At 42.6% G+C, this 26967-nt stretch overlaps 1 protein-coding gene across 5 annotated transcripts in view; it reads right to left on the bottom strand.

Annotated features, from left to right (window-relative positions):
- The window catches only part of RAPGEF4 (Rap guanine nucleotide exchange factor 4), a 318384-nt gene that overhangs the window by 51329 nt on the left and 240088 nt on the right, over positions 1 to 26967 (bottom strand). For all 5 annotated transcript variants that reach the window (XM_067026319.1, XM_059055418.2, XM_067026317.1 and 2 more), the window contains 7 exons: positions 17746 to 17830; positions 15328 to 15388; positions 13493 to 13569; positions 12933 to 13079; positions 10953 to 11068; positions 4897 to 4985; positions 107 to 185 (listed from right to left, as the gene is read on the bottom strand). In XM_067026319.1, coding sequence (XP_066882420.1) covers positions 107 to 185; positions 4897 to 4985; positions 10953 to 11068; positions 12933 to 13079; positions 13493 to 13569; positions 15328 to 15388; positions 17746 to 17830 — 654 coding nt within the window. The remainder of the gene's footprint in view (positions 1 to 106; positions 186 to 4896; positions 4986 to 10952; positions 11069 to 12932; positions 13080 to 13492; positions 13570 to 15327; positions 15389 to 17745; positions 17831 to 26967) is intronic.

The raw sequence follows: 26967 nt of genomic DNA, 5'->3' as shown, positions 1-26967 counted from the left end.
CAATTCTGCCTGAGCCATGACTTACCTTGAGAGCATGCAATGAGATAATGGCCATATACATGTGGGGTGTTGTCGAGGGAACAGACTTCTCACAACAAAAGGATATTGGGCCACCAGAGCTGGGCAAAGCTGGGTATTTGGCATAAAAACACAGTGCATCATAACAAAGTCATTTAAAATAGAATCTGCAGGGAGGCAAAACAAAGCAGAAAAGGAAATTAGATTCCTGTAGAAATGTTTAGGAAAGCAGGAGTATCTATTCATTTGTTCTTGGCTAGTGGTTCTTACACATCGGCTTGGGGTATTGAGATTTTACTGTACAAAGAAGCACTGCATATAAAAATAATACGATTGACAGAGCTTGAGATCAAAACTCAATTTCTTAGGACAATGGACAAAACGTATGGTAGTTTTAAAAGAGACAGACTTGTAATAATGACACTGGTCACCTGAGCCACAATTAATTAAAATATATATATATAAAATTAAAGAGCCACACATGGGCAGTACCATGTAAGTAGGATTAGGACATGGTCATTTCTTTGTCTTTTTTATACCACCTGTCTTTTGTCAATATCTCTTTTCCTTTATTTCTTTTTCACCTTCTATTTCCAGAAGGAGCAATAAAAGATGAAAGGGTGATAGAATTACAGAAAAAGGAGGTGGTAAGAGCAGAGAACTGGTGAGGGAAACAAAAGCAGAAAAAAAAAAAAAGACAACATAAAGGCTGTGAGAAGCAATTGAAGCAAAACAAAAGCTCTCCAGTAGATTAAAATGGTGTATGTCCTATATTTGAAGCTATTTTTAGATAGGTAAGTGGGGAGATGGCAAAAGAAATAAGGCAAGTCCCCCCAAATAAGCTTCATTTTGAATTTGATGCTGGCCCTTCATTGCAAAGACTGTATTATCCAGGCAGCCTTAATGGGAAAGCACATAAAGACAGATCTAAAAGGCTTAGGAGTACACAAGTTAAAGCTTTGGAATCCAAGATGCTTGTGGGGGTTGTCAATTAAAAATGAACTGCCATGGCTGAGATTTGTGAAACTCACATAACTTTTCAAATAGAAAAGGGTGAGAGATATGAAAATTGTAACTATATATATTGAATTTTCAATGTCTGTTTTAAATTAACAAATACTATCAAAGTTGGAATCAGTGACTAAAGGTTTAACCGTTATACATATTTTTTAAAAATTGATATAATTGTCATAAATTATGTAAGTTTAAGATACACAAAGTGTTGATTTGATACATGTACATATTGCAATATGATTACCACCTTAGCTTTAGTTAACAGATCTATCACATCACATAATACCATTATACTCATTTAAATACAGGTGATGAGTGTAATCCAAAGTTGTCATAACTAGGTGTTACTAGTGATTTCAGTCCCATTATACTGAGCCAGAGAAGATGCCGAGGTGTCAGACAGAAGCTGTACGGAACTTTTTTTCTTAGGTATGAAAGGACGTTCATTGGCATGTCTGAGTTTAACATCTAGTATCATCTTTATATGTTTTAGATATAAAGGATTTCTCTGAGGATAGGAGAGAAAATGCTTGTTTATAAGGCTCCCAGATGCCTGTGCTATAAAGTAATTTAAATTTTGCTAAAGCAGAGATTTGAGTATCGTGCTCCAAGGCTGGCGAGACTGTCAATCAGCATGGTAATCACCCAGCACCCACATCTCAATGTGGCTTTCTTATTCTCTGCTTATAAGCAGTAACTCTTGAGAACTGATTAAAAAAATCATTTCCTACTGGAAAATGATTTTCCAAGTCACTCAAGGACTAATTCTGGTCATAGAAGTAGAAAGTCTAGGAAACCAAAAGGTCTCAGGCAGAAAATACATGTTTTGGGGTAAACTAAGAGAATGTACTATCAAACCCAGGGGTGTTCATTTCTACGATGTAAACCAGTTGCACTGGCAACTCTGACATCTCTTTCATATTGTAAATCCAAAAATGCCAAGGGTCTCCCACCCCACTGCATCCATGAGTTTCATGGGGCTGAACTAAGATTATTTTTAGTGTCTAGGATGACCATATAGTAATTCATATTTTTGATTATAAGAAAGATAGATTTATTCTTTCATCCAATCCATGAACATTACTTGCAAGAATAACAAAATCAGAAAAAAGCTGCAGGGAATAAAGTTCAGTATTAAATTATGATGTGAACTTAGTTCTAATATAAAAAATGGGCTTCCCTGGTGGCGCAGTGGTTGAGAATCCGCCTGCCGATGCAGGGGATATGGGTTCGTGCCCCGGTCCGGGAAGATCCCACATGCCGCGGAGCGGCTGGGCCCGTGAGCCATGGCCGCTGAGCCTGCGCGTCCGGAGCCTGTGCCCCGTAACGGGAGAGGCCACAACAGTGAGAGGCCCGCGTACCGGAAAAAAAAAAAAAAAAAAAAATGGAGTGGTCAGGAGTCATATCCTAAGTGGCAGCCACACTATATACACCGATTTCTGGCCGTCAAGTTTTATTTTGTTTTGCTTTTTGTGGGTTTTTTTGTGGTATGTGGGCCTCTCCACTGTTGTGGCCTCTCCTGTTGCGGAGCACAGGCTCTGGATGCGCAGGCTCAGCAGCCACGGCTCACAGGCCCAGCCGCTGCGCGGCATGTGGGATCTTCCCGGACCGGGGCACGAACCCGTATCCCCTGCATCGGCAGGCGGACTCTCAACCACTGCGCCACCAGGGAAGCCCTGGCCTTCAAGTTTTTAAGAAGCAATAATCCAGTCCCCTCCTCTTTCAGAAGTGACTTTAAAAGGAAGAATATATTTGTTCTTCATGGGTAGTAAAGATGTTACAGATCTTTTCTTAGATTCCATAGTCTCTAATGCACCAGAATGTTCCTTTATGGACAATATTCACTTTAGAGAAGATGTTGTTTCCTGTATTATGTAATCACACATTCTGGGCAACAGTTAATCAGAGGGGAAAAATCTGTATTTTTCCTGACCTCGGGTCCTAGAAATTTGGTTTATTTGAGGTTATGTTTGCCTCTTGGAAGCAAGCAATCCTCTCATAACTGGTCCCTCAAGGATTTCCTTTTTCAAGAAAAGATCTTATCACATTCTCCTTGCTCAGACATCTTCAACCACTTCCCAATGCTTAGTTTCACATTTAAGATGCTCTGAGATCTGGACCCTAATTCTTAGACCCTACCTTCTTTCTGACACTTATGTATACAACAGTCTAGCAAAGCCAGACCACCTGGTCCTCCTTGTCTCTTTCTAGGTCAGCACCCATGTTGTCCCTCAGGATGGAAGGCTTCGTCCTTTGTCTCTAGTTAGTGGTTACCTGCCTTCCTTCAGGGCCACTTCAAAGGCTGTATCCTCTGTGACACTCTGCCTGGTCCCCTCAGCCTTATGATCAAGTTGTTTGCACATTCCTTTCGGTCCTGTAGCAAGTTATAAGCTTCCTGAGGACAGGAGGGTGGTTTCTTGTTCACACTGCCTTGTCCTAAGCATCCAGCTTAGCACCAGCCCAACAAGATCCTCAACAAATATTGAACTGAAAATAGCTGCCCTGGAGCCAGAGATCCTGGCTTTTATATCTACTACTCCCCAATTAATTCACTACATAAAAAAACCTTAGATAATGTATATAAAAAAGTGAGAAACTGGAATGAGAAGATAAAATAAGAAGTAAATCAGTAGTAAAATACTTTTAGGAGGCATAATAATGTTAACTTTACCTTGAGTATATTGCAAAGATGACAGAACTGGACTCTGAACTACTACTAAGTTTTTTAGGTAAGTCTTTGAACTTCTTTCAGTGAGAAATCTTCTTCTATGGAGTTCAGTGTGCTTAAATTATTAACCCATTATTCTGAGGGGCCAGTAGCAAATGAATGTGGGCTGTTCCAAAGTCACACATAAGATGGTAACCAAAGTGGAGAATGATACCAAACTCTGAACACTTAATTCATTGGTAAGATTCATCTTATTTACCCTCAAATCTCTGTGTCTTAGTTAACAAGACTGGTTCACTGGAAGGTGGTATTATGAGTTGATTTTTTCCCCCAAAAAAGATACATTGAAGTCCAAATTCGCAGTACCTCAGAATGTGACCTTGTTTGAAATAAGGTCTTTACAGATATAGTCAAGTTAAGATAAGATAATTAATGTGGGACCTAATCCAATATGATTGATGTCCTTATAAAAAGGGGAAATTTGGAGAACACATGCACAGAGGGAAAACGATGTGAAGTGACACAGGGAGTATACTGTGTGAAGATGAACATTGGAGTGACACATCGACAAGCCAAGGGATGCCAAAGATGGCCAGCAAACCCCCAGAAACTAGGCAAGAGGCATGGAACAGATTCTCCCTCAGCCCTCAGAAGGAACCGACCCTGCCGTCATATGGTTCTCAGACTTCTAGCCTCCTGATCTAAGAAGCAATACATTCTGTTGTTCAAGCCACCCAGTTTGTGGCACTTTGTTACAGCAGTCCTAGGAATCTAATACAGGTGGTGTTTCGTTGCACTCTGGGGCAGCCCAAGAATCTCAGAAAGAACCACTTTACTCCCAGTTGGAGCACAGTTGTGCCTTTTACGGAGGCAGCTTCAAATCCTTTACGGGAATAGGTACTATTTAAATTATAGCCTAAGAGGTGCCTATGGAAGGTGGGATCTAAATGATAACTTAACAAATGCCTTTGGAAGGCTACTCTTAATATCTATGAACGAGAGAGACTGAGCCATCTACAAAGCACAACCAGGGCGAGCAGGCAGAGCAGGGTCAGGAGGATGCTCTTCTAATGGTCATACACATGACCCATTTCTAAAACTACTGTGGCTACACACTGAGAATGAATGAACTCAGAATTGTTTTTTACAATGCTCTGCATGGATTTAATAGACACACAACTGTTCTAGGTGTTTACCTGTTGCTTCATTTAAAGCTGGCTCAAGGCGTATCGTTTCTAGAAAATGCTCTAAAATTTTTTCAGGTGTTCCTGACATCACAGTATACCTGGATGAGAAATAAAACCATCATTAGTTTGTCAAAAGTGGGCAAATCATTAATATATAACACTTTACACATCTACGTTTTTTGGGGTTTTTTTGAGATCCCAGGGAACCATATGGACTCAACTTGTGACCCATATTCTCCATAACGTAAGAAGGATCATGTACCTTGTCAAAGTCACATAGGAAGGCAACAGAAACATCACAAATTGAAGTAGTTACTAAAACATTATTCTCTTTTCCCTACATGGGACTAAAGTAAACTTCTTAGAGGGTGGCTCTAGCAGGCTGGGAACTGAGACATTTCAGCCTTGTTCCAAGGGGGAGTGAAAAGGAACATGTAAATCCCAGGGCAGCTCAGGGCGAGGGGAAGTGACAGTAAACTAGGTTATCCATATATGGGTTACTTGTTGCAAAATTTCGACCGCACACTGTATTCCCCTGCCTATTTCTGGAGTGCTCTGTCTTTCCCAACTGTACACTGGTATGCGCTTTGGAAATGCAGCTAAGAATAAGAGAAAAGAAAACAAAGCCCCAAAGTACCGATAAGCAAACAAACCCCAGTAGCATCTAAATAGGAAATAAATCAGTAGCGGAACATCCATGTAACTTACATCAAGGTCAAATATCAATTAGTTGGCAGGGTGGGGGATGTTAGGCATCATATGGGAAGATCCAGCCATGAACCTCTTCAATCAACATGGGAGGATGTATTTTTTAAATTGAAGGTGGGTTATTTGAAAGTCATATTCAAGACGGTCAAAAACAGTGGGTGAAAACTATAGGCAAAATACATCAATGGGATCTGGGTACTCCTATTCCAAAACGTGGAGTTTGCTCTTCTGCTTGGCATTTCACTTAGGGCAAAATGACAGGGAAGAAAAACAACAAGGACAATAAAATTCTCTTGTGTTTAGAAAGCAGCGGTAGAATTCAGCTCCAGGAGAACTCAGGGTTTTTTTTTTTTGCCTCCTCACCAATACCCTTTCCCTGCCTGTTTGAGACCTTAGAGAAGTGTGTTGAGATCCCAAGAATATCTCTAATGTATTCAATCTCAGGGTCTTAACCTCCTGCCTGAGGGAGTGAAGAAGAGGCAATGCAACATACGACCCTGTGCCCCTGAACACAGAGTGAGTGAAGCAACCCCCGTTTTGAACGAGGTAGCAAATGCAGTCTATTTGGAAGGTAACTGTTACTTAAACCTATTGTGTGTGTGCATGTGCGTGTGTGCCCTCAGGACCAAAAGGAAGCTGAAGAGTTCAATCTTTGAAAGAATCTGGCTTTGGAGCCTAGAAGAAGAGCCAGGGAATTTAAAAAAAAAAAAAAAAAAACTACTTTAATCCGAAAAGTATGACCCTTTTCTCAAAGTAAACAGCATAGAAGACGAGGGTTTTTCCTCTTATAGGCAATGACTATTTGAGAGAAGGAAAGGGTGAATCTATAAATGACTTTCAATACTTAAATGGAGAAAATTGCTGAGTTCATTCAATAATTCCTAAAATATATGATTCTCTGATGACCCTTCCAAGATGACCTGGAAGAGGAACAGCATCTGGCCACACGAATAAGGAAGTGGAGTTGGAGAGGGCAGCCAGAAGGCTGGCTTCCCATTCTGGTGTTCTCGGTTAGGACATTTCTTAGCTAGGGTTTTTGTCTGGTCAAAAAGAATAAAGGCTTACCTGGGTGGCAAGCATTGAATGCTCTCCGCTCACTAGTAAGAGAAAATGGCGTCTCTATTCTCTGCCCACTTGGTCAATTGCAGACATCAGGGCACCTGTCTTTTGCTGCCAAAGTCTTCCTCTCGTGGTACAACTGCCTTACTCTACCCTATCTCTCTTCTCAGCTCCACAGAAGGCTATTCAGGGGTTGATAATCTTTCAGGACCAGGAACTCTGAAGAGGGAGGGACAGGGAGCTTCTGGCCTGTGATCTTGCAGCTCTGGGCTTGGCTGAAACATGTTATCACTTTCTTTCAGGATGGACACTGCCAGATGCCTACTGCTTGACCTCTGTTTAAATGGAGAAGACTTGAAGACCAGACAGTATGGCTCTCTTCAGTTTACCGCATGAAGAAGTTACTGTAGTCCAAGTTAAAGAAAACCCTGATTGGTTATATTATCTAAGCTGTGAGGTTCTAAACTTGTGAGAGAAAATCTTTTTCTAATACCAAGTCTGGAAATGAGGACACATCTATCTGCATCCAGAACAAAAAAAAGAGGTGGGGAATGGTGCCTAAAAGAGACTATCTTTCTGCAAACAGGATGGAGTTGAACGATTGGGTGGTTGATAGTCTAAGGAAAAAGCAACAGTCACTAAAACAGGAATAGTCATTTCAAATTCTCTCTTATAAACCACACAACCACAGAGCAGAAGATATCCAAAATGGTAAATATTTGAGGGCTTCATAGTTTATCCATCATGAGAAATACTGTCTTGCTATTGACATTTTAATATCACACTCAGAGTTGAGTGGCTTGAGGAGAGTCAGGCAGTTTTGAACATTTAAAATGTACAGTTGGGCTTCCTTGGTGGCGCAGCGGTTGAGAGTCCGCCTGCCGATGCAGGGGACACGGGTTCGTGCCCCGGTCCGGGAAGATCCCACATGCCGCGGAGCGGCTGGGCCCATGAGCCATGGCCGCTGAACCTGTGCGTCTGGAGCCTGTGCTCCGCAACGGGAGAGGCCACAACAGTGAGAGGCTCACGTACCGAAAAAAAAAAAAAAGTACAGTCATCCCTCGGTATCCGCAGTGGGTCGGTTCCATGACCCCCTCAGAAACCAAAATCCATGGTTGCCCAAGTTCCTTATATAAAATGGCGTAGGGCTTCCCTGGTGGCGCAGTGGTTGGGAGTCCGCCTGCCGATGCGGGGGACGCGGGTTCGTGCCCTGGTCCGGGGGGATCCCACGTGCCGCGGAGCGGCTGGGCCCGTGAGCCACGGCCGCTGGGCCTGCGCGTCCGGAGCCTGCGCTCTGCAGCGGGAGAGGCCACAACAGTGAGAGGCCCGCATACCGCAAAAAAAATAAAAAATAAAAATAAAATGGCGTAGTATTTGCATAAAACCTACACACTTCTCATATACTTTATTTTTATTTTTTTCTTCTCATATACTTTAAATCATCTCTATATTACTTATAATACCTAATACAATGTAAATTCTATGTAAATAGTTGTAAATACAGTGTAAATGCTATTTAAACAGTTGCCAGTGTGTGGCAAATTCAAGTTTTGCTTTTGGGAACTTCTTGAAATTTTTTTTTTTCCAAATATTTTCCATCTGTGGTTGGTTGAATCTATGGATGTGGAACCCCCAGATACGGAGGGCCAACTGTATGCATAAACTATTCTGGATTTCTCAGGGTAAAGGTAAATCAGAAAAATAACGTTATCAGCACCAACATGGTGACCCTCTTTGAGATGAAAAAAGATAATTTCTGAGGAAACAGGGGCCCTAAAGGATCCTAAATTTTAAGTCCATCCCCAGACACGGTTGTGGCCATGTTCTTCGAGTTGTCCAGAATATCAGGCCAAAATTCACTTACATGCTCCCCCCCTTTTCAACTCTGGTCTGACTCGGGAAAGCTCAACACGGAAAATGACCCTTTGAAAGAGTGGCTTTTTACCCTTCAGGGAATGGCTGGCATGGTGCACTTCTGTGTATGCCTGATATTTCCTAAATGGTATGCTGTGAACATGCAGGAGGCTTTGAATCATACAAGAAATTTATATCGGTCTACAGGACACAAATAAGGAGATATAACAGAAATCAGATCCAGGCCTAAAATAAATTTAATGCATGTGGGCTCTCCTTTTCCCTTTAGTTTGATTTCATAAAAAAAAAAAAATCTATATTTAGAGAGTACTCTGAATGGAAGCTGTTGTAACATACAAACCCTTTTGATCATCTTCCCATGCCACAAAGAGGTGAAGGAAGGGGGCGGCCTCCGGGGCCCTCTTGGTCAAATGTTTTAAGGTTATGAAGAATTTAAGGCTTACTTTTTCAGGTAGCAAAATTTTCCTGAGACATCTGAGGCATTATTAAAGAATGTAGATAACCACTATAAAATGGTCTAGTTATACTTAAGAGCACTAAAGAAAATCACTGGGGGAAGTCCCAGACTTCACATAAAAAATATTTTCATTCTCAACCTTTCTGGGCTGGAAGGACAACTGCTGAAAAACATTTGAGCAAGAACATTTTTCAAGATTGCATAGTAGTGAAAAATAGAAAAATAATAAAGAATTCTGGATGGTAATTTTATAGGTTTGTAAGTGAAGGGATAGTTTTTTATATAGTCTATTTTATGTCAGCCCTTTTGAAATATATTGCTTTGCAACATTTACTAGATAGTGTTGAGGAGAGAGTGTCTATATACCATATTTTGCTAGAGTAAGTTGTGAGGCTAAAGGAGCATAGACCCAGAAGTTGGTCAAGCTGGACTTGAATGCAAGCTCTATCATTAAAAGTGTTGTCATCCTGGGCAAGGAACTCACTTCTCTGAGCCTAAATTTTTCCATCATCTGTTTAAAGGGGTTGTAATAAGGATTAGATAAAATATGAAGATATACTATGGCTCTTCAACAACATTATATTTCTTCCTGCCTTCTTTGCAGATATGTTGCTCATCCAGATGAAATGTCTGAGCCTTGGGCTTTCAGTCTAAACAATTAAAACTCATTTATGGTGAGTGTGTTGATTAATGGGAACATCCCATTTACTTGGCATAAAAAGAAAAATACTTGGGATGCACTCCACTTCAACATAGTCTGTGGCCACATTTCTTTACCTACAGAATTGGTGTTTTTATTACTCTAAGATTAAAAATTAATGTTTATTTAAAAATTGAGATTCTGTAATTTTTTATAATTTCTTAGAGCTACATTTCCTAATTTCCTTAACTATTCAAATGTTCATACATTTGATTAAAAGAAGTCTCATGTAAGAAGCTGAGGCAAAAGATAGAACCGAACATAGACATACAGAAAAAGAGTCAGGTTAAATGGGTGACCTGATGTTAAATGTGAAGCAAATACCCTTCAGACGTTAGCAGGAATAAGTATGGATGAGGCCAGGGGGATGTTTCCAGGCCACGGTCAATAGACTGTGTTGGGACTTCCCTGGTGGTCCAGAGGGTAAGACTCTGCGCTCCCAATGCGGGGGGCCTGGGTTCGAGCCCTGGTCTGGGAACTAGATCCCACGTGCATGCCACAACTAAGAAGCCGCCACTAAGACCCGCTGCAGCCTAAATAAATAAATATTAAAAAAAAAAAATAGACTGGGGCTTCCCTGGTGGCGCAGTGGTTGGGAGCCCGCCTGCCGGTGCAGGGGACGCGGGTTCGTGCCCCGGGTCTGGGAGGATCCCGCGTGCCGCGGAGCGGCTGGGCCCATGAGCCATGGCCGCTGAGCCTGCGCGTCCGGAGCCTGTGCTCCGCAATGGGAGAGGCCACAGCAGTGAGAGGCCCGCGTACCGCAAAAACAAAAAACAAAAAAACAAACAAATAAAAAAAATAGACTGTATTATATTTGAAGTGTGGGTTTCCATCAAAGATGGTCATTCTGACAGCACGATGAAAACACTTCTTGAGAAATCCTACACATGAAATTCAAATACCGAAGGTTCTCCGCACCCAGGGGCCTACGTATCCCTTGAGCTGCCTTGCGCTCCTATTCCATTGTTCTCTCCAAAGCTATTGCCTCCTGCTCCAAGCTATTACAGTTGCACACATACAGAGGGAGTGTTTTCACAGTGGGGGAATATTCTCCCCCGAATTACTCTAGGCAGCACCGAGCTCGACGCAGTGCCAGAAACGGATATGTTATACTCCATACGATGTGTGATTAGTCAATAGAGAGAAAAAAAGTCACACACGCTGCCGTCTTCCACAAAAAAGGAGAACGTGCTATTGTAGAGATGATGATACCATGTGAAAAGGTTAAGCATAGTCTGGCAATTGCAGTGTTGGATGCAAACCTACTTTTGCTGAGGCTGTGAGTTTCCTTGATTAGAAGCCCTGTTCCCTGCTGGGACCTTCTCCAGCACCAAGACATCTTGGTCATGTTCTTTAAGTCTGACTGTATTCGCCTCAACGTCCTGCAAATACAAATTACACCACATACAGATGCTGCCGTTTTCTCAGACAATGAAAAAAATTTCAAATGCTTCAGAAACTCATTTGGTGCTTGTGATGCTAATTGTTGCATCTACAAATTAAGTCATTTTCAAAGTCAAGGGCTGCAACGGTCAGAGAAAGGACCAGATGAGGTTGGAGGCACGTGGTTTTAAAACTCTGCTGTTACCCGAGATGCAGAAAATCAGCTGAGGAGAGAGTAGTGTGCTCAGAGAAACCTTTGGGAGAGGGTGGTACAGCGGAGCTGTATGCACTTATTCTTTATAAATATATGTGGCAAATAGTACTCAGCTTCAGCAGAGTTCTTTCATTCTGATTATTTCTGAGGGTACTTAGTTTTCCTAGGAGTGGCATGTTTTCCCTCTAATCAAAAGACTTGTAAAAACTATCAGCTTGAAATGTGTTAAAAACTTTTCAGTTATTTTGAATAATTTTATAAATTACATCCATGATAATGGTCCTAACCTGATTCTTTCAAAGAATAATTGTGACTGAGTACAAACTTCATGTGTGTAAACTTCCCAAAGAGTAAAGTTCAAATTTCAATGTCATTAAAAAATAATTTATTAAAAAAACTTAATGCACGTTTCCTCCTCATTTGGTTCCTATTTTAAGAGACTGGATAAAAACCAAATCAAATTCCATGTGGCATTTTTCTATATTAGTCAATGCTTTAATCTTTAACTTAACTTTTTTTGCATCAAGAGAACGCTTTCCTAAGACAAACTTTGTTGTCAGAAATTTTGCTGCCAAAGGCAAAAGCTTAAGGTTGTGTAGGAATAGGTGTCCACACATAAGGAATGGGAACGAGACTGTAAATCTTCATTAAATAATGCCAAATGTACCAGAAAGCACAGAAGGTGCATTTAGGATTTTAGGGTAGGAGAGAGAAGGATGCTCAGGCTGGGAGAGGCATAGAAGGGAGTCTGCTCTGTGAGCCAGCAGGGAAGGGAAAAAAGCAATGTGATCCTGGAGGGAACAGTCTCTCTGGGTGAGGTGGGATAGACCATGGGCCACCTGAAAGGCCAGGGGTGCTGGGACAATATCACCATGCCCAGTGGTCCACAATCAGGCTTCCACCAGCTAAAGCTGGGTTGTCCCTCCCAAGGGACCAGGAGCTGGATGGTGGGGAGAACCTAGGGACCATCTATTCTAACCATCACCCACTCTCACAAATACTTTAACAAGCTTCCATTAGGCCCATCTGCAGAGCCATCTCTAAGTGCAATCTCATGGCTCCTCCTACAACCCCAACTATTCTTCACCTACTTGCCAGAGTCTGAAATTCCTTTAGTGTGAATCAATTTGACAAAAAGCACTTGAAATGAAAATGCTTGGTTAGAGTAACCATGGTGGACATTAATTGCCACTAAGATGTAGTCACTTAATAAATCCAGAGGGAGTGTGAGGATATGAGAAAGATTCAGATTTGGGAAGAGACAGGAGGTTTAGGATAGAGAAAGACATGGAGAGGGAGGTGGGGAAGGACACAAAAGGGGAAACCTAGGATTGCAAAGAGAAATGTCTCAGACTTTGACATTTTGCCAAGGCATCCCTGTTTGTCTTCAGTGCTCATGGACCAGTTCAGATGTGTGCAGGGTTATTTGGTCCAGCACGGCGCGGCACATTTGCAGCTTTACTGGAATATCACCTCTGGACCTCAGAACCCACCCCAGCATGCTGAACATGCCAAGTTTGTAAGCAAGGCTCTTTGGCCCTAGAGCATTCATTAATTACAGTGCCGCTCAATTAACACTACACTCATTCTTCTTATTTGGCAAAAGTGAAAATGGAATGCCCCTCAGCCACACTTCACCTTGGACTCACCCTCAGGATCCGGTTAAAATCCTCCTTGTCTACTCTTAAGAAATGGCAGTTATCTTCTCGCAAGACGATGGAGGCAGCTCTTGGGGCATCATTCACTAGCGCTAACTTGCCAAAGTCATCTCCTTCGTGCAGCGTGCAGACCACACCCTGGAGAGAGCAACACATCCAGATGAAGGTGACCCCTGAAAGGGAGCAAACACCCACCTGCCCCCTGCCCCTAAAACACTGTATATATCAACAGGCTGTACCCAGGGATGCCAAGTGCGGGGGGTGGGGGGAATCACATAGTTACATTATAATGTTTCATTTCTCTTTCATTGAGTAATCTGGGCTAGGGCCTAATTTAAATGTATACATTATAATCCAGGAGCCCCAGAAAGTTCAGTACTACTCTGAGTATAATAACTTAGATAATTTATGATTAGAGATGCTATAATGTCTTTTCTGCATAGAGTAACAATGTTGTAGCAAGTTTAATTGTAGCATTACGTTGTTAATACTTTGAGCCACTAGTATATGGAGCATAATAAAGTTTCAGAAAGAAGAAAAGATATATATACCTTGCCATAAATGACTACATTCACTGATCCTTTTAGAATAATGTACCAGGAGGTGCCTTCTTCCCCCTGGTTAAACACTAGATACAAAAAGATGAAAAGACTTATGACAAGAGTAGAAGCACATCAGTATAAATTACAGCTTATCAAATCATCATTTTTAAGTCCCCAGAATTATGCATTTAATTCCACAAGGGAAAAAAAAATTACTGGCAAATACGAACTTATTCAGGTGGAATATTACTTCCTTTTCTTTAGAATGTGAAAGGAACAGAGATACTGCACTCCTTGCTGTGCCCTAAAGATACGTATTCACTAGATACAAATTCACCAGCTATCCATTCCTTAAAGCAATACATTTCCCCCACAATTCATCAAAACTTACTAAGCTATAGAACACAGTTTTTAAAAGTATTCTGAATGGGAAAGTGAAGTTTGAAAACATGCAAATCAGCACTACATAGTGTTGATGGATGCATATCTACATATCTTTAAAAAAATGGGTTGGAACGATAACCACATCATATAGGGTAGGAGTCACCTTGGGGAGGGGAAGAGAAGAATGAGATAAAGGAGGGAACAAGGAACCTTCAAATGTAGAATTTCATTTTTTAGAAAATATGAAAAAATATGGCATAAGGTTATTACTTGATAAAAAATGTTTTTGCAAAAGGTGTTTGTAACAACCTCTAGTTTTTGTTTGAAATATTTAAGTATTTCATGATAAAATGAAAACCATCAGTAAGAGTGAGTGAAAAGAATAAGTTGTAAATCATCAGTGATTATAAAAATTTAAAAAATATTAAAAGTGAAACTTTAAAATGTAAAGAAAAGACATTCTTACTAAAGTAAATATCAACGTTAGAAATACCTCTTTTGATGATTAAAAGTAAAATATTTGAAACTCATTTTTAATTCTTTTTGCCTTTACAATTCATGGTCTCTGCTTGTTTGACTAACACAACTCAGTCTGAAGAAAGAGCAGGATTTTCCAAAGAATGTCTCTCGAAAAGTTAACAGGTGTCCCTTATAAATGTTTTCTATGTGTCATTGGGTTTAGGAAGTGTCAGTTTAAATGGTGTGAAATTTACCTTTACTGTAGAACTCCTGAGAAACGTAGCATGCTGGTGTGTCTTACTATTCTCCAAGAGAGAGATTAGAGAAAGAGGCATTTCCTGATCTGAATACACCACTAACCATGTTTTTCAAGAAGGGTTTTTTAGGACGAGTGGGAAATGCCAGCCGAAATAATTCTGCTCGCTTTTATTAATATGAAATTTCAATTTCTTGCTCCCAAATATGATCATAGAATTAAACTACAATGTGCATGCTGGAGAGATACTACGTATTAGAATTGCATAAAAATTTGGTGCAAAGAAATTGTCTCAGGCTTGGAGCTGATAGTGAAAATGAGAGAAGAAAAGAAGGCAGGAGAGTGTGCCATTCTAACTAGCCTCTCGAGAGACAGATTAGCTCTTCCCAAGCCACAAACTGAAGTGAGGTCACTGTGAAAAGGTTTTACCTGGGGTCCCCCCTGAAGAGCACTGACTTCATCCCACCCTCTTTAAACACTGCCTTGAGCCAGCAGGGGAGGGAACAAGTGGAGACACAGGCTGGTAACTGCTCCCAGGCTGGCACCCAAAACCCAGCGGGCTGCACCAGGGTAAGGGATACGTGCTGGGAATAATCACAGGTCCAGAAAAACAAATGGTACCACATGACATCCTGGCAAATCAGACTCAGGCCTAAGAAAGGGGAGCATTTGCAGTCAGGCTCCCATGGCACATCCTCGGGAGGGGACCAGCCAGGCCCCATGCACGATTACAGTCTTCACTTACACACGGTTCCTCCTTTGGCGTGAGACTCGAAAATGAGAACACCTGCTAACTCCCGTTTCACCTAGAAGGAAAAGAGAAAGGATGTGGGGAAAGGCCAGATTTTGGCGGGGTGGGGAGGGACTTGTTCTCTTTCTGAACAGTGCTGACTTCCACGCGGACACCTCCCACTCTGCTTTGCTGCTCCTCCTGTCTAGAACCACTTCCACTAGATGTGCCGCTAGATTCCTTTTTTTTTTTTTTAAGTTTTTTAAAAAATTGAAGTATAGTTGATTTACAATGTATAGTAAAGTGATTCAGTTATGCATATATATTTTTATCAGATTCTTTTCCATTTTAGTTTATTACAAGATATTGAATATAGCTCCCTGTGCTATACATGAGGACCTTGTTGTTTATCTATTTTATACATAGTAGTGTGTATCTGTTAATATCAAATTTCTAATATATCCCTCCCTTCCTTCTCCTTTGGTAACCCTAAGTTTGTTTTCTAAGTCTGTGAGTCTATTTCTGTCTTATAAATAAGTTCCTTTGTATAATTTTTTTAGGTTCCACATATAGGAGATATCATAGGATATTTGTCTTTGTCTGACTTACTTCACTTAGTATGATAATATCTAGGTCCATCCGTGTTGCTACAAATGGCATTTATTTCATTCTTTTTTATGGCTGAGTAGTATTCCATTGTATATATGTACCACATCTACTTTATCCATTTATCTGTTGATGGACATTTACGTTGCATCCATGTCTTGTGCCACCAGACTCTTAAAGCTTTTATGAAAGCTGTTTTATAAGCTAATTCATACAAGACAATCTCCCTAGGGACTGTTTAAACTTGGTTTCACATGTATGAACTAGGCAATTTCTTTGCCTATCTTTCATCTTGATGAGAGGGTGAGAGCCACCACAATATCATGACTCTTGCTCCTGGAGGCTCTTCTTTCATCACACATCATGCATCACTGCAAACATGTTAGAAAACTCAATGTCTTGAAGTGGAATAATTAAGCTTAAATGTGTGAGCTATTTTTTTTAAATTCCAAACTATGGTCCCAAATTATGGTCTCTCTCCCTAAGAACCAAATAACCTGAGATCTTCCATAGTGCCTGGGTATCTGGGATTTGAGGTAGAAGACTCCTCCTCTCCACTACCCACAATCCTCCCAATTCCACCAAGGCTGGGGAAGTCAGAACATGTGCATGCTGGGGACCCGGACAACAGGTGGGGAAAAGGGGTCTTCCCTCACTTCCCTCTCCAGCATGAGCTCGTGGAGCCTCGGCTGCTGCCCCTACAGATGCAGGAGCTCCCCGGGTGAGGTCCCCAGGCACTAGACCTATCCCACCATGGAGAGAGTGAAGATGAGAGCAGGGTGGTGGGAGGGAGGGGAGCCTGGGCTGGACCAGACCCCTGGATACTCCATGTAGGTGAGCAAGTTTCCGGATCCCCAGTAGGGCAGGGAGTGGGAGGGATGTGAAGGCAGTCCTGCCTGGGTTGAAGGGGGAAGGATCTGGAACCCTTCTGCCTGGGGTTGTGGTGAATGCCTCACTGCTCTCGGTGGAGACCTGAACTCTACCCCCCAGAACAGGGACAACAGGCACTGCCACCATGTGACAGTGACAGCATAATATTGCCTAGTGAGTTGGGAATGAGAGACAGATTAAGCAGAGAGACATTACTGAGGAGTCCAGCATAAAACCTGTGATCCGTGGATGCTGAAACAGCTTCTTTTATTATCATTATTATTATTGAATTATTAGCATAGAGGAGACTTGTGTTGCCTGGGAATTGTGTTTCTCCATCCCTCCTATGGCAGAAGACGTTTCTGTCCACTGTTCTTCTAAATATCCTAGTCACGTAAAAGTTCAGAGCCAGATACGGTCATTGGGCCATTTTTCACTAGCAGGTACTGCTCTTGTGCCCTAAAAGATCTGAACTAATGCTCTCTTGCACCTTCTGCTTCCTTTCTCAATTTGGCAGCAAACCTGGGTGGAGCTGGCCCCTTGGGCCAGGGCAGGTCGTCTTGATTTCTCCCCCACCAGCCCCGCTCCCCCACAAGGCTCTATATGTCATGGAAGGGACTGAACACCCCTCTTAAGGCCTGGCTCTCTTGTCTAGGTATGCGGGTTCCAAGACTCAGGAAGTTTGAAGCATATGTTCCAATTCTACTCACATCATGCTGCCTTGGTGTTTAGGGCAGCTACTAATAACGTAGTGATACTTGATCCTTTTTTGGTGATTGCACGTGGGCGCAGCTTCCTTAGCATCTCGTGAGCAACAGGAGGGGCCGTTTGTGAGGGAGAATTCAGGCGTTCCTGCCCCTCGCCCACACTCTCCAATACTCTCCCCTTCAGGCCTAACAGTGCATTTAACTCAAACTGTGCGCCCCTCCCCACCGCCTCAGCTAAGAGACAACTTACCGTGGTAGAAAGATGGGATAAGGCTTTAATGTGAAGGAGTTCTTCATAGATAATTTCTAGGTCATCCACGGTCCTCTGGCCAGGTCTACAAAGAAAAAAAAGTAACAAGGAAATAATGAGATAAAAGTCATTGCCAAGGGCTTGAAATATAGAGGTGACTTCGGGGGTCAGTAACATGTTCAGGGAATTCTTAGGAGACATCCCGATTAAAAAAACATCGGCACAGGGAGAGATTATGCTATGATCATTCCTAAAGGGGTTTTTGACATGAATGTGTTGTGTTCCTTGATGGAAGGACATGGAAGAAATCAGAAGGGCACATAATCCCCTTCCTTTCCATCTCAGAGGGAAGAACATCTCTGTTTACACTGTAGTTGGCTAACTGACCTCTTACTTCATAGATGATCATTCTACAAAATTGCTTTTCATCACTACCTTAAATCAATGACAACAAACTTATCGTCTAGCATCACTGAGAACTATTGGTTCAATCAACTGGATGATCAATCCAAATTCCTTGGGATCTTGATATCTTAGCTTAAGAGAATAATGCTGTCGTCACTATTGTTTTGGGTTATGTAATATGCTTCCACCACAGGACGCAGATAAAGGATGCATATAGACAACATTTTCTCACCTATCCCTGAGGAAGTGAGGGCATGAGGTGGGCACAAGGCAAATAGTAGATTAGTAAAAGAGGGAAAGAAGGGAAGAATACACCCGCATTTCCCAAACTCTGTTCCATGGAGGACTACTGTTCCATGAGATGTTAATCAGTATACTATGTACAGTTTTTTCCCTATAATTTATTATAAAGCTAGTATCTAATAGTCTGCCTTTAAGGATGGGGCTTGTGGGTATTATGGACATTTTGGCATGGGAGGACTGAGTGGATTGCTGATCATCTTTCATGTCTATAATAATTCTGGAATCACTAATAGAGTTTAATTATACATCAATGGTAAAAGGCATGACTGGTCAGTAATCTGGATTTTCTATTGCTCTCTCCAGTATAAGAAACCCTGACTAATATGTTTTTGAAACTAAAAAACAAACAAATGTGTTATTAATTCTGAGAGTGCTAGGAAGTCAATCTCCACATTGATGGACAGGTGACATTCACTCTCAGCAAACTGCTATAGTCATGAGTGTTACCTATTACATAATCATCATCTGTCTTATGCATTTTGTCCTAAAATTTCAATAACCTGTGGTATTATTTAATGTTACTGTATATTAAACATTTAAACCTCGATGAGCTGCCGATGGTGTTCCATCATTACACTGTATTTTATGTGGTTTTTTTTTTTTTGCGGTACGTGGGCCTCTCACTGTTGTGGCCTCTCCCGTTGCGAAGCACAGGCTCCGGACGCACTGGCTCAGCGGCCATGGCTCACGGGCCCAGCCGCTCCGCGGCATGTGGGATCTTCCCGGACCGGGGCACGAACCCATGACCCCTGCATCAGCAGGCGGATTCTCAACCACTGCGCCACCAGGGAAGCCCTACACTGTATTTTAAAGAGTGTTCCTTGATCAAATAAATTCACGGAGTGTTGCTGTACTGAGCAGAGAACTGGGTTTAGTGTCTGAAGATCAAGTTTTAACCTTGGTGCAACCATTCACCAGCTGTGTGACAGCAGAGGCTCATCATGTGTAAACTGGGGACAATGTCTTTCTGAGAGTGATGTGAGAGCTAAAGGAAGTAGCGAATGGGAAGGTATCTGCATATTTATTTGAGTGAGTGAAAAAAAAAAAATCCAGCAAAGTGATATTCAAAACTTAAACCCTTGAACAAGAAAAACAAACTTACAAATTAAGTATGACACTTGGTTCAGCACATTACATCTAGAACTTAGTCAATTATTCGATAAGGACTTGGAGCTATCGAAACGGAATTGTAAATATTCTAAAAGAGTTGAGTTAGATAATTTTGCAAGTATATTCCAGATCAAAGGGGAGCTAACTGGAGGAAGAAAACTCTTTGTATCCCTTGGGCATTACCTTCTCAAGGACAGCTTTAACACAAACAAAAGAATATGATATCCTTCTCTTATAGAAACAACAGAGGGTATATTTCCTAATGCCTGCCTGTCCTAAATCTATGACCCAGGGAGATGCCAGCCAGGTTCACCTCCTGCCAAGGATCACCACTTAAGGATACACTGTGCCCCAATCTAGTGGAATGCAGTAAGTAGGGAACCCACCGAAGGAAAAGCTATGGCCCCAGGGACTCTGAAGGAGCCAGGCCTTCTTAGCAAGGGGCCTAATCTACTACTTGACTTAGACATGGGGATTTTGAAACTAGGACCCTTGGAGATTTAAAAGTCAATTGAGTCACCTCAGTCCATCTACTACTATAGAGGCAGCTAATATGCAGTCTCAAGGTGGGCGTAATAGGATTATGGCCCTTCAGCACCAGGAGCAGCCCTGCTGTTTCTGCTACTTGACATCAGCCGCAAATAGCATGGACCCTCCTAGAAGCTTGGCTAAAGGAGAAAAGGGTCGCCAAGTCTCATTCTCAACTCCATGGAGCGGGCTGTTACGGAGGGAGAAGAAAAACTCAGCTGGGGAAAAAAAAAGGGTTAGAGTTTAGCTCTAAAATCTTGACAGATTCAGAGTTAGAATTTGGGGAGCAGATATCTATGAGTTTAGGAAGCGTTTTCACATAATATCAACATGAAATCCACACTGATCAAGTTTTACAGATTAAAAAAATAAATGCTGCCTTTAGGATCTATAAATCCCATTATATTAAAGATCACTGAATTTCATCCAAGAGTTAAAACAGATGATAATGAAATCTGTCAGACCCTCAATGCAGCATACTGAAAATTTGACAGAGTGGGTCAAACCTGCCCTTTGAGCTGCTTAGTTAGTCTTAGGACCTGCACCAAAGTGTGGGAGAAGAGAGGTAAAGATGGCAACATTCAAGCTATTTTCGAAATCCACTCAACTTCCCAGTGGCCCACACTACTGAGCACTGCCTGAAGCTCTCCTCCCCCAGGCCCCTGCCCTCCTCCATCTCTTCCTGGTCTTCCAGACATTTCTTCTCAGTGTCCTTTATGAGCTGTTGTTTTTCTGTTCACCTCTTGAATTGTGCTGTGCCCCCAGGCTCTGCGTTCAGCTGTGTTCTCACTTCATTCTACCTTCTCTCCGTGGGAAAAGTCCCCAGCTTTCATCTATACGATGCCGAGACCTAAATCTTTATCTCCAAACAGATTTCTCTCTTGAGCTCCAACAGCTTCCTGGCCATCAATTCCCAGACAACCCACAAGTGCCACAAGCTCAATCTGTCCAGAAGTGCTCCCTCATCTTCACACAAGGCTCTTTTAAAGCAGGTCTCAACTGACTTTCCTAGACTCATCTCTCTTTCCTCTCTTCACACATTCCCTCATGGCTATCTATGTTCTTTGCTCCAGGGATAAGCAGACATTTCCCTGGTCCTCAGACATGCGATGCTCGCCTCCAAGACTCTTCACGTGCTCCTCTCTTTGCCTGGGATTTTTTTTTTTTTCCTGCTTCAAGCCCAGCTCAGATGTCCTCTTGCCTAGGTAAACCTGGTTCTCCAAAATTTATTCTTGCATGGCACATGATCCAACTGCTGTGGCAATTACAACATACCGTGAAGGATGTTATTTGCTTAGAAATCCGTGATTTTATACTGCTCTTCTCAAGAGAAGCAGCACCTAGTAGTACAAAGGTTACTAAGCTAAAAACAGAAACAGGATTTGAGGTCTAAAACAGGAACTTCCTAGGTGCCCAATTGGTCTAATGCCTTGTCCCTACATCTGTAAAAACAGGGATAATAAACCGGATTGTTGTAAAGACTAAACGAGTTAATATACACAAAGCATTCATACATTGGAAATATGGCACACATACAGGATGGCATTATTAAGGGGGAGGGTGTTCAATACATCTCATCAGATGAATGCATGCACAAGTTCTCACAACGCATGCACAAGCTCTCACGATTCACGCTGAAGTCAAGGTCTGCCCAGGGGAGATGGCAGCAGTACCAAGGACCAGTTCTTGTTCTGTGGCCTGAAGGAAATAGGGGCTTATGCTCTGTTATCCTTCCCACTGAAGGTCCATTAGGACAAGGTGCCCATGACACAACTCACTTTAGGTACAGCACACATAAGTGTCATGGTAAGTAGTTAATTATTAATGGAGGGAGGAGACAGGATGAAAATGTTGGCTCTCACCTGTTACTCCAAATCCCATTCAAAGATAGAAAAGACAGATTTTTCTGTAGGATTATAAATTTATTCATCCAGTTTTAAGAAGTTACCATTTTAGACCAGCTGAAACTATTCAGTCTAAGTCAAGAAGATCAGTGGGGGCCTGGATGGAGATGACCATGAAAGACCAAGCAGCACCTGTTGGGTAGGACCCTTTTTATGGTCAGCATTTTGTCTGCCATGCTAAAGGTCTGATAGGAAAGATATTTAAAAATCCAAAACAGCACTGAAAATAAGTAATGTCACCACGACAAACCATAACACAGCACTATCAGTGGACCTGAGAGTTTCAGGAATTCTTGGGTGATAGGAAGCAGATAGGGATAGAATGGCTGAGATGTGTCTGGAGGCAGACACAGATCTGGACTCACAGAAGAGACCATCACAGGAGGGAGACAGCACTGCTGATAAGACAAAGGCAGGAGAGGATCCCAGGGCTCATCAAAATACTGCTCCAGTCAGGACAGGGGGCCGCTGGGCCCCTCTCCCACTCTACACACCGAGCAGCAGCCTGCCCCGGGGTTTACTGCCAGGCTACAGCTCCCTAAGACAAATGTCCAGAAGGAGCCTGAGGAGGAAGCAGAGGCCTGGGCCCTCCTGCCAGACACAGAGGATGGAAAGGAGCGGCAGCTCTCCCAGGAGGGACTTCCTGGGAAGGGCTCTGTTCTGGGAGAGCCTCCTTCGTTTGGCAACTAGTGGGAAGACGGTAGTGGCTTCACCCTGCCTGCCCCCCTCATGCCTCTGATAAAGCAAGGCCTGTCCGGAAGCATGGCCCCCACTGCCTTCACAGGGGTGGGAGTGTGGATGGCCAACCTGCAGAGACCCACGTGGAACTTATTCTACCCCTGGACCTCCATTCATCAATAACCAAAACAAAGAAATATAGACTTCCACGGGGCTTGCTGGATGCCCTGGAGAAACCCATGACAGCCATGTGAAACAGAATAGAACAAAGCCTAGAAACAGTTTAGTCTCTGAGTCCTAAATAACATCCGAATAAAAGGGAAAAAAGGAAAAAAAACAAACAAAAAACGAGCCTGTGGTCTACAGTGGTCAGTGTCATCGCAGGGCAGGCCACTGTCCCTGGGCGATCCACCCAGGTAGGAACCAACTTTTTTTTTTTTTTTTTTTTTTTTTTGCGGTACGTGGGCCTCTCACTGCTGTGGCCTCTCCCGCTGCGGAGCACAGGCTCCGGACGCGCAGGCTCAGCGGCCATGGCTCACAGGCCCAGCCGCTCCGTGGCATGTGGGAATCTTCCCGGACCGGGGCACGAACCCGTGTCCCCTGCATCGGCAGGCGGACTCTCAACCGCTGCGCCACCAGGGAAGCCCAGGAACCAACTTTTTGGTCCTGTTTATAGCACATGTTTTAACAAGGTGAGAGAAGTCAGGACTGCAGGGTGTGAAGAGACTTGCTTTAGAAAATGAGCATATTCACAGTTAACAAAGCAGCAAAAGCGTTCGGGAGAGGTGTGTGACGAGGTGTTTCCATGGACCTGCTGTTAGGGTTGAAAGTTGGGGAGGTCCCAGAGAGGAGGCCAGATGGAGTAAAAGCCGGTGTGGCCAGCCTGCGTCCACCAAATCAAATGGGAGCCCCTCCCCCATCCCAGTGGACTCTGTGGCCGCAGTGACAGAACAAGCCCAGCCAAGCCGGAGCCGCCCGCTCAGAGCCGCTGTGCCATCTAGTGTCTCAGAAGAGACTCACCTCTCTGCTCTGGAAACAGACGAACGCTCTCTCCTCTCGATGTACCCCACCCCCTTGGAAGAGCGCCCGACACCACATCTGACATGGAGCCTTCTCTACCACGATCACTGAACAAAAGCAGGCTCGTCGTGGCAAACAGTGGCATTAAGTACCTCTCATGCTTTGGTCTTTGTGGGGCAGACAGAGAAAAAACTGGAGAAGAGATCCTGCAGATCAGCCCCCAGCCTGTTCCAACAGTAATGAAAGGGTCCCAAGGACTGAAGGCAATTTGGCTTTCAAGAGTCAAGGGAACACTGTGCCCCGCGCAGGAGGAGGGAACTCCCAACGCACCTTCACAGAGGACATGCGAGGCTGGGGAAGTGAATTGACTCTCCCGGCTGCTCTGAGTGGCAGCCGGTGAATGTACCTGGTCTTTACTCGTCCTTCTCCAGATGTCACAGGGAGAGGTATTAGGCATCCCTGCTTCTTTACAAATCTGCGTGGTGCCACATTGATGTGGATTTGTTGGATCCTGCTGTGGAAAGGCCTAGTTTCTGCAGGGGATGCATTCCGGCAGCAATGCCTTAGTTACAGACAAGATAATAAACGGGGATGGAGGGAGAGGCATTTTATACATTAAAGGATGGGAGGACTCAGGTGATATTGGAAGCTGCTGGTAAATACAGTTTTATCAAGGAATTTATCAAGGTCAGAGACAGAGCAACTCAGTTATTGGAACGTGGATAAAATGAGGGATTCGTCCAGGCACTAAGCAGGCACACTGGCACGGCCACTGGTAACCTAGGCAGGTGAAAGACCCAGTTCTTCGAGAACTGTCGCCTAGTAGACGTATTCCCTGGGGCATAGGGAAAATACCCAGAAAAGTCAACATTATAAATATCTAAGTAAGACCTGATCAAACGTCAAAATAAAGGAAACACTTTATTATTTTTTTTTCTTGGGGGTGGAATGCTTTATTTTGGTGGCCACACTTCACCTCAACCCACCTGATTCTCCTGCTTTCAAGTCATTTCTCAAGCGTGGATCATTTCCCAACACTCTTCAGATCTTAAGATCTCACCTCATCCACTTCCCTGAAAGTAAAGTTTGGTGTGGTTTTCCACCCCCTTGTCTAAAAAACCAGCACGACATGTTTGTTTCTTTCTCTTTTCACCTCCCAGGACCCTTGCTTCCTAAGAGTTAGCAGTTAAGTGTTTTGAGTCATTCCAGGAGCATGGTGACTTGCCATATAAGGTGTCCTGCCCAGCTCTGCCTGCTCACTTCCCTGCCACACCACCACCCCTCACCTTACCTTTAACCCAGAAAAGGACATCATAAGCTTATCAGATGCAATTAGGCATTTTCTAGTTCTGATAGCAAAGCCTGTGCACATGGGGATTCTTCCCTTCTTTGTGAAGTTATTAGAAATGAATACAGTTTACAACTGCAGTTAAGGGTAAAAGCTTCATGAACATTTGAGAGAAATGAAGTCATCCCCATGAGGACATGGGGTAAGGGTTCTGTGATTCAGGGCCTCTGAGGGCTACGTGTTTTGGGGACGGTGTGATTTGAGGTTTTTCATGTTTAGAAACCGAATATGCCAGAAATTCTCCCAGCAAAAGTGTTTACTATAAGTGCACAATAGAAGTGTACCATTAAACCTTTTAAAAGGTACAACTATAAATATTTTCCTTTAAAACACCTAAGCAGCAAGTTGAGAAAAACAAATAAATTTGGATAGAAGCAGATAGTACAGCAACCTGCCTTTGTGTATAAGACATATATGTCAGATAGAAAATGCAAATGTTTTTTGAGCAGATGCTATGTGGATGTATTATTTTTCCTTACAAAAATTAATTCTTCATAAATCAGGAACAGATAGATTATCCATACTTCTTTGGACTCCACTGCTTGTTCAGTAAATCCACCAGAGAGGAAGAAGTTTAGGCAATCTATTAAAGAGGAAAGATTATTATTCATGAAAAAAATGAATGAAATTGGATTTGGAGTAAGCAGACTTGGGCTCAGTTCCTGGTTCAGCCACATATACTACTGTGTGATGTTAAAGAAGACACTCGCCATCTACTAAGCTCAATTTCTCCATCTGTAAATTGTCGATAATAACATTAGTCCTACTCAGTTCATAGAGTTATTCTGAAGTTCAAAGAGGTGACATATGTGAGGTCACTATATAAAATGTATAATGTGACTCATTTTTAGTGGTTAAGTTTTGTTTGTGATCCTGGCTAGTGTGTTGATATAATTTTTTTCTACAGTACATTTGTCCTTCATCCAGGGCTATACAGTAATAACTTAATGAGATGAGACTACTCTGCAATAATTATTTTAAAATCAGATTTCCATGACATCTTTCCTCAGTCATGCTCAAAGAACAAAGCCAAGAGACCATTTTGAAGCCTTTTTGGCCTGGGATAGGTGGTAGACCACAGAACAGAACACAGGATCCAGAGTCAGAAAGACCTGGACCATATCCTGAATCCACCACTTTCAGGATGAACACAGGCAAGTGACTTAACCTAAGCCTTACTTTCCTAACTCGTAAAATAGGGATAATATTAATAACTACCTCATGGTTCTGTTGAAAGAATTGAATTTAGACGACTGTTGAACACAGTGCCTCGCACACATGTGCTCAATAAATGTTGGCTGTGATTAAATACTATTGCATTTGTTTTTCCATTCACAATCCCTTTGTGAAACTGGGAGAGAGTAAGCAGGTATTAAATTTATAGTTTAAGAGATCTGTAATCTGGAGATGTTGGGGGACTTACTGGTAACTTAGTAAGACTAGAATCCGGGGCTCTTGTGCTTAGTATTACTTTCACTTTATTTAGCAGACTCTTAGGTCAAATGCATGTATCTCAAATGCTGTCATTAAATTCTTAAAATATAATTAATTGTAATCTCATAAAACTCAATATCTGGCGTTCTATCTTTAGTCTCAGTCCCTCCAATCCATTCTCTACAGATAGCAGAGAAAGCTACCTACTGCGAAGCTAGCCATGCCACATCTCCCTTTAAACCAGTCAGCGGTGCCCCAAATGGCTATAAAATAATATCCAAGGAACACAGGAGCAGACCTTCTTCAATCTGACCTCAGCCTAACCCTCCAGCCACATTTACCAGCACTCCTGGTCTGGGCACTCCTTCGGTTCCCTGCTGGAACTTTCTTGACATCTTTCTAGCCACGACCCCACTCCTGCACCCCTGCCAGGCTAGGAATTCTTTCTTTGTTCTGGGAAGAAGAGCACTAGAATATTATTTTCTGCTGCTC

Source organism: Kogia breviceps, chromosome 2 (assembly GCF_026419965.1).
Source record: "Kogia breviceps isolate mKogBre1 chromosome 2, mKogBre1 haplotype 1, whole genome shotgun sequence".
Classification (NCBI taxonomy): domain Eukaryota; kingdom Metazoa; phylum Chordata; class Mammalia; order Artiodactyla; family Physeteridae; genus Kogia; species Kogia breviceps.
The sequence above is the reverse complement of the archived record's forward strand: the minus strand, read 5'-3'. Positions and strand labels throughout refer to the sequence as shown.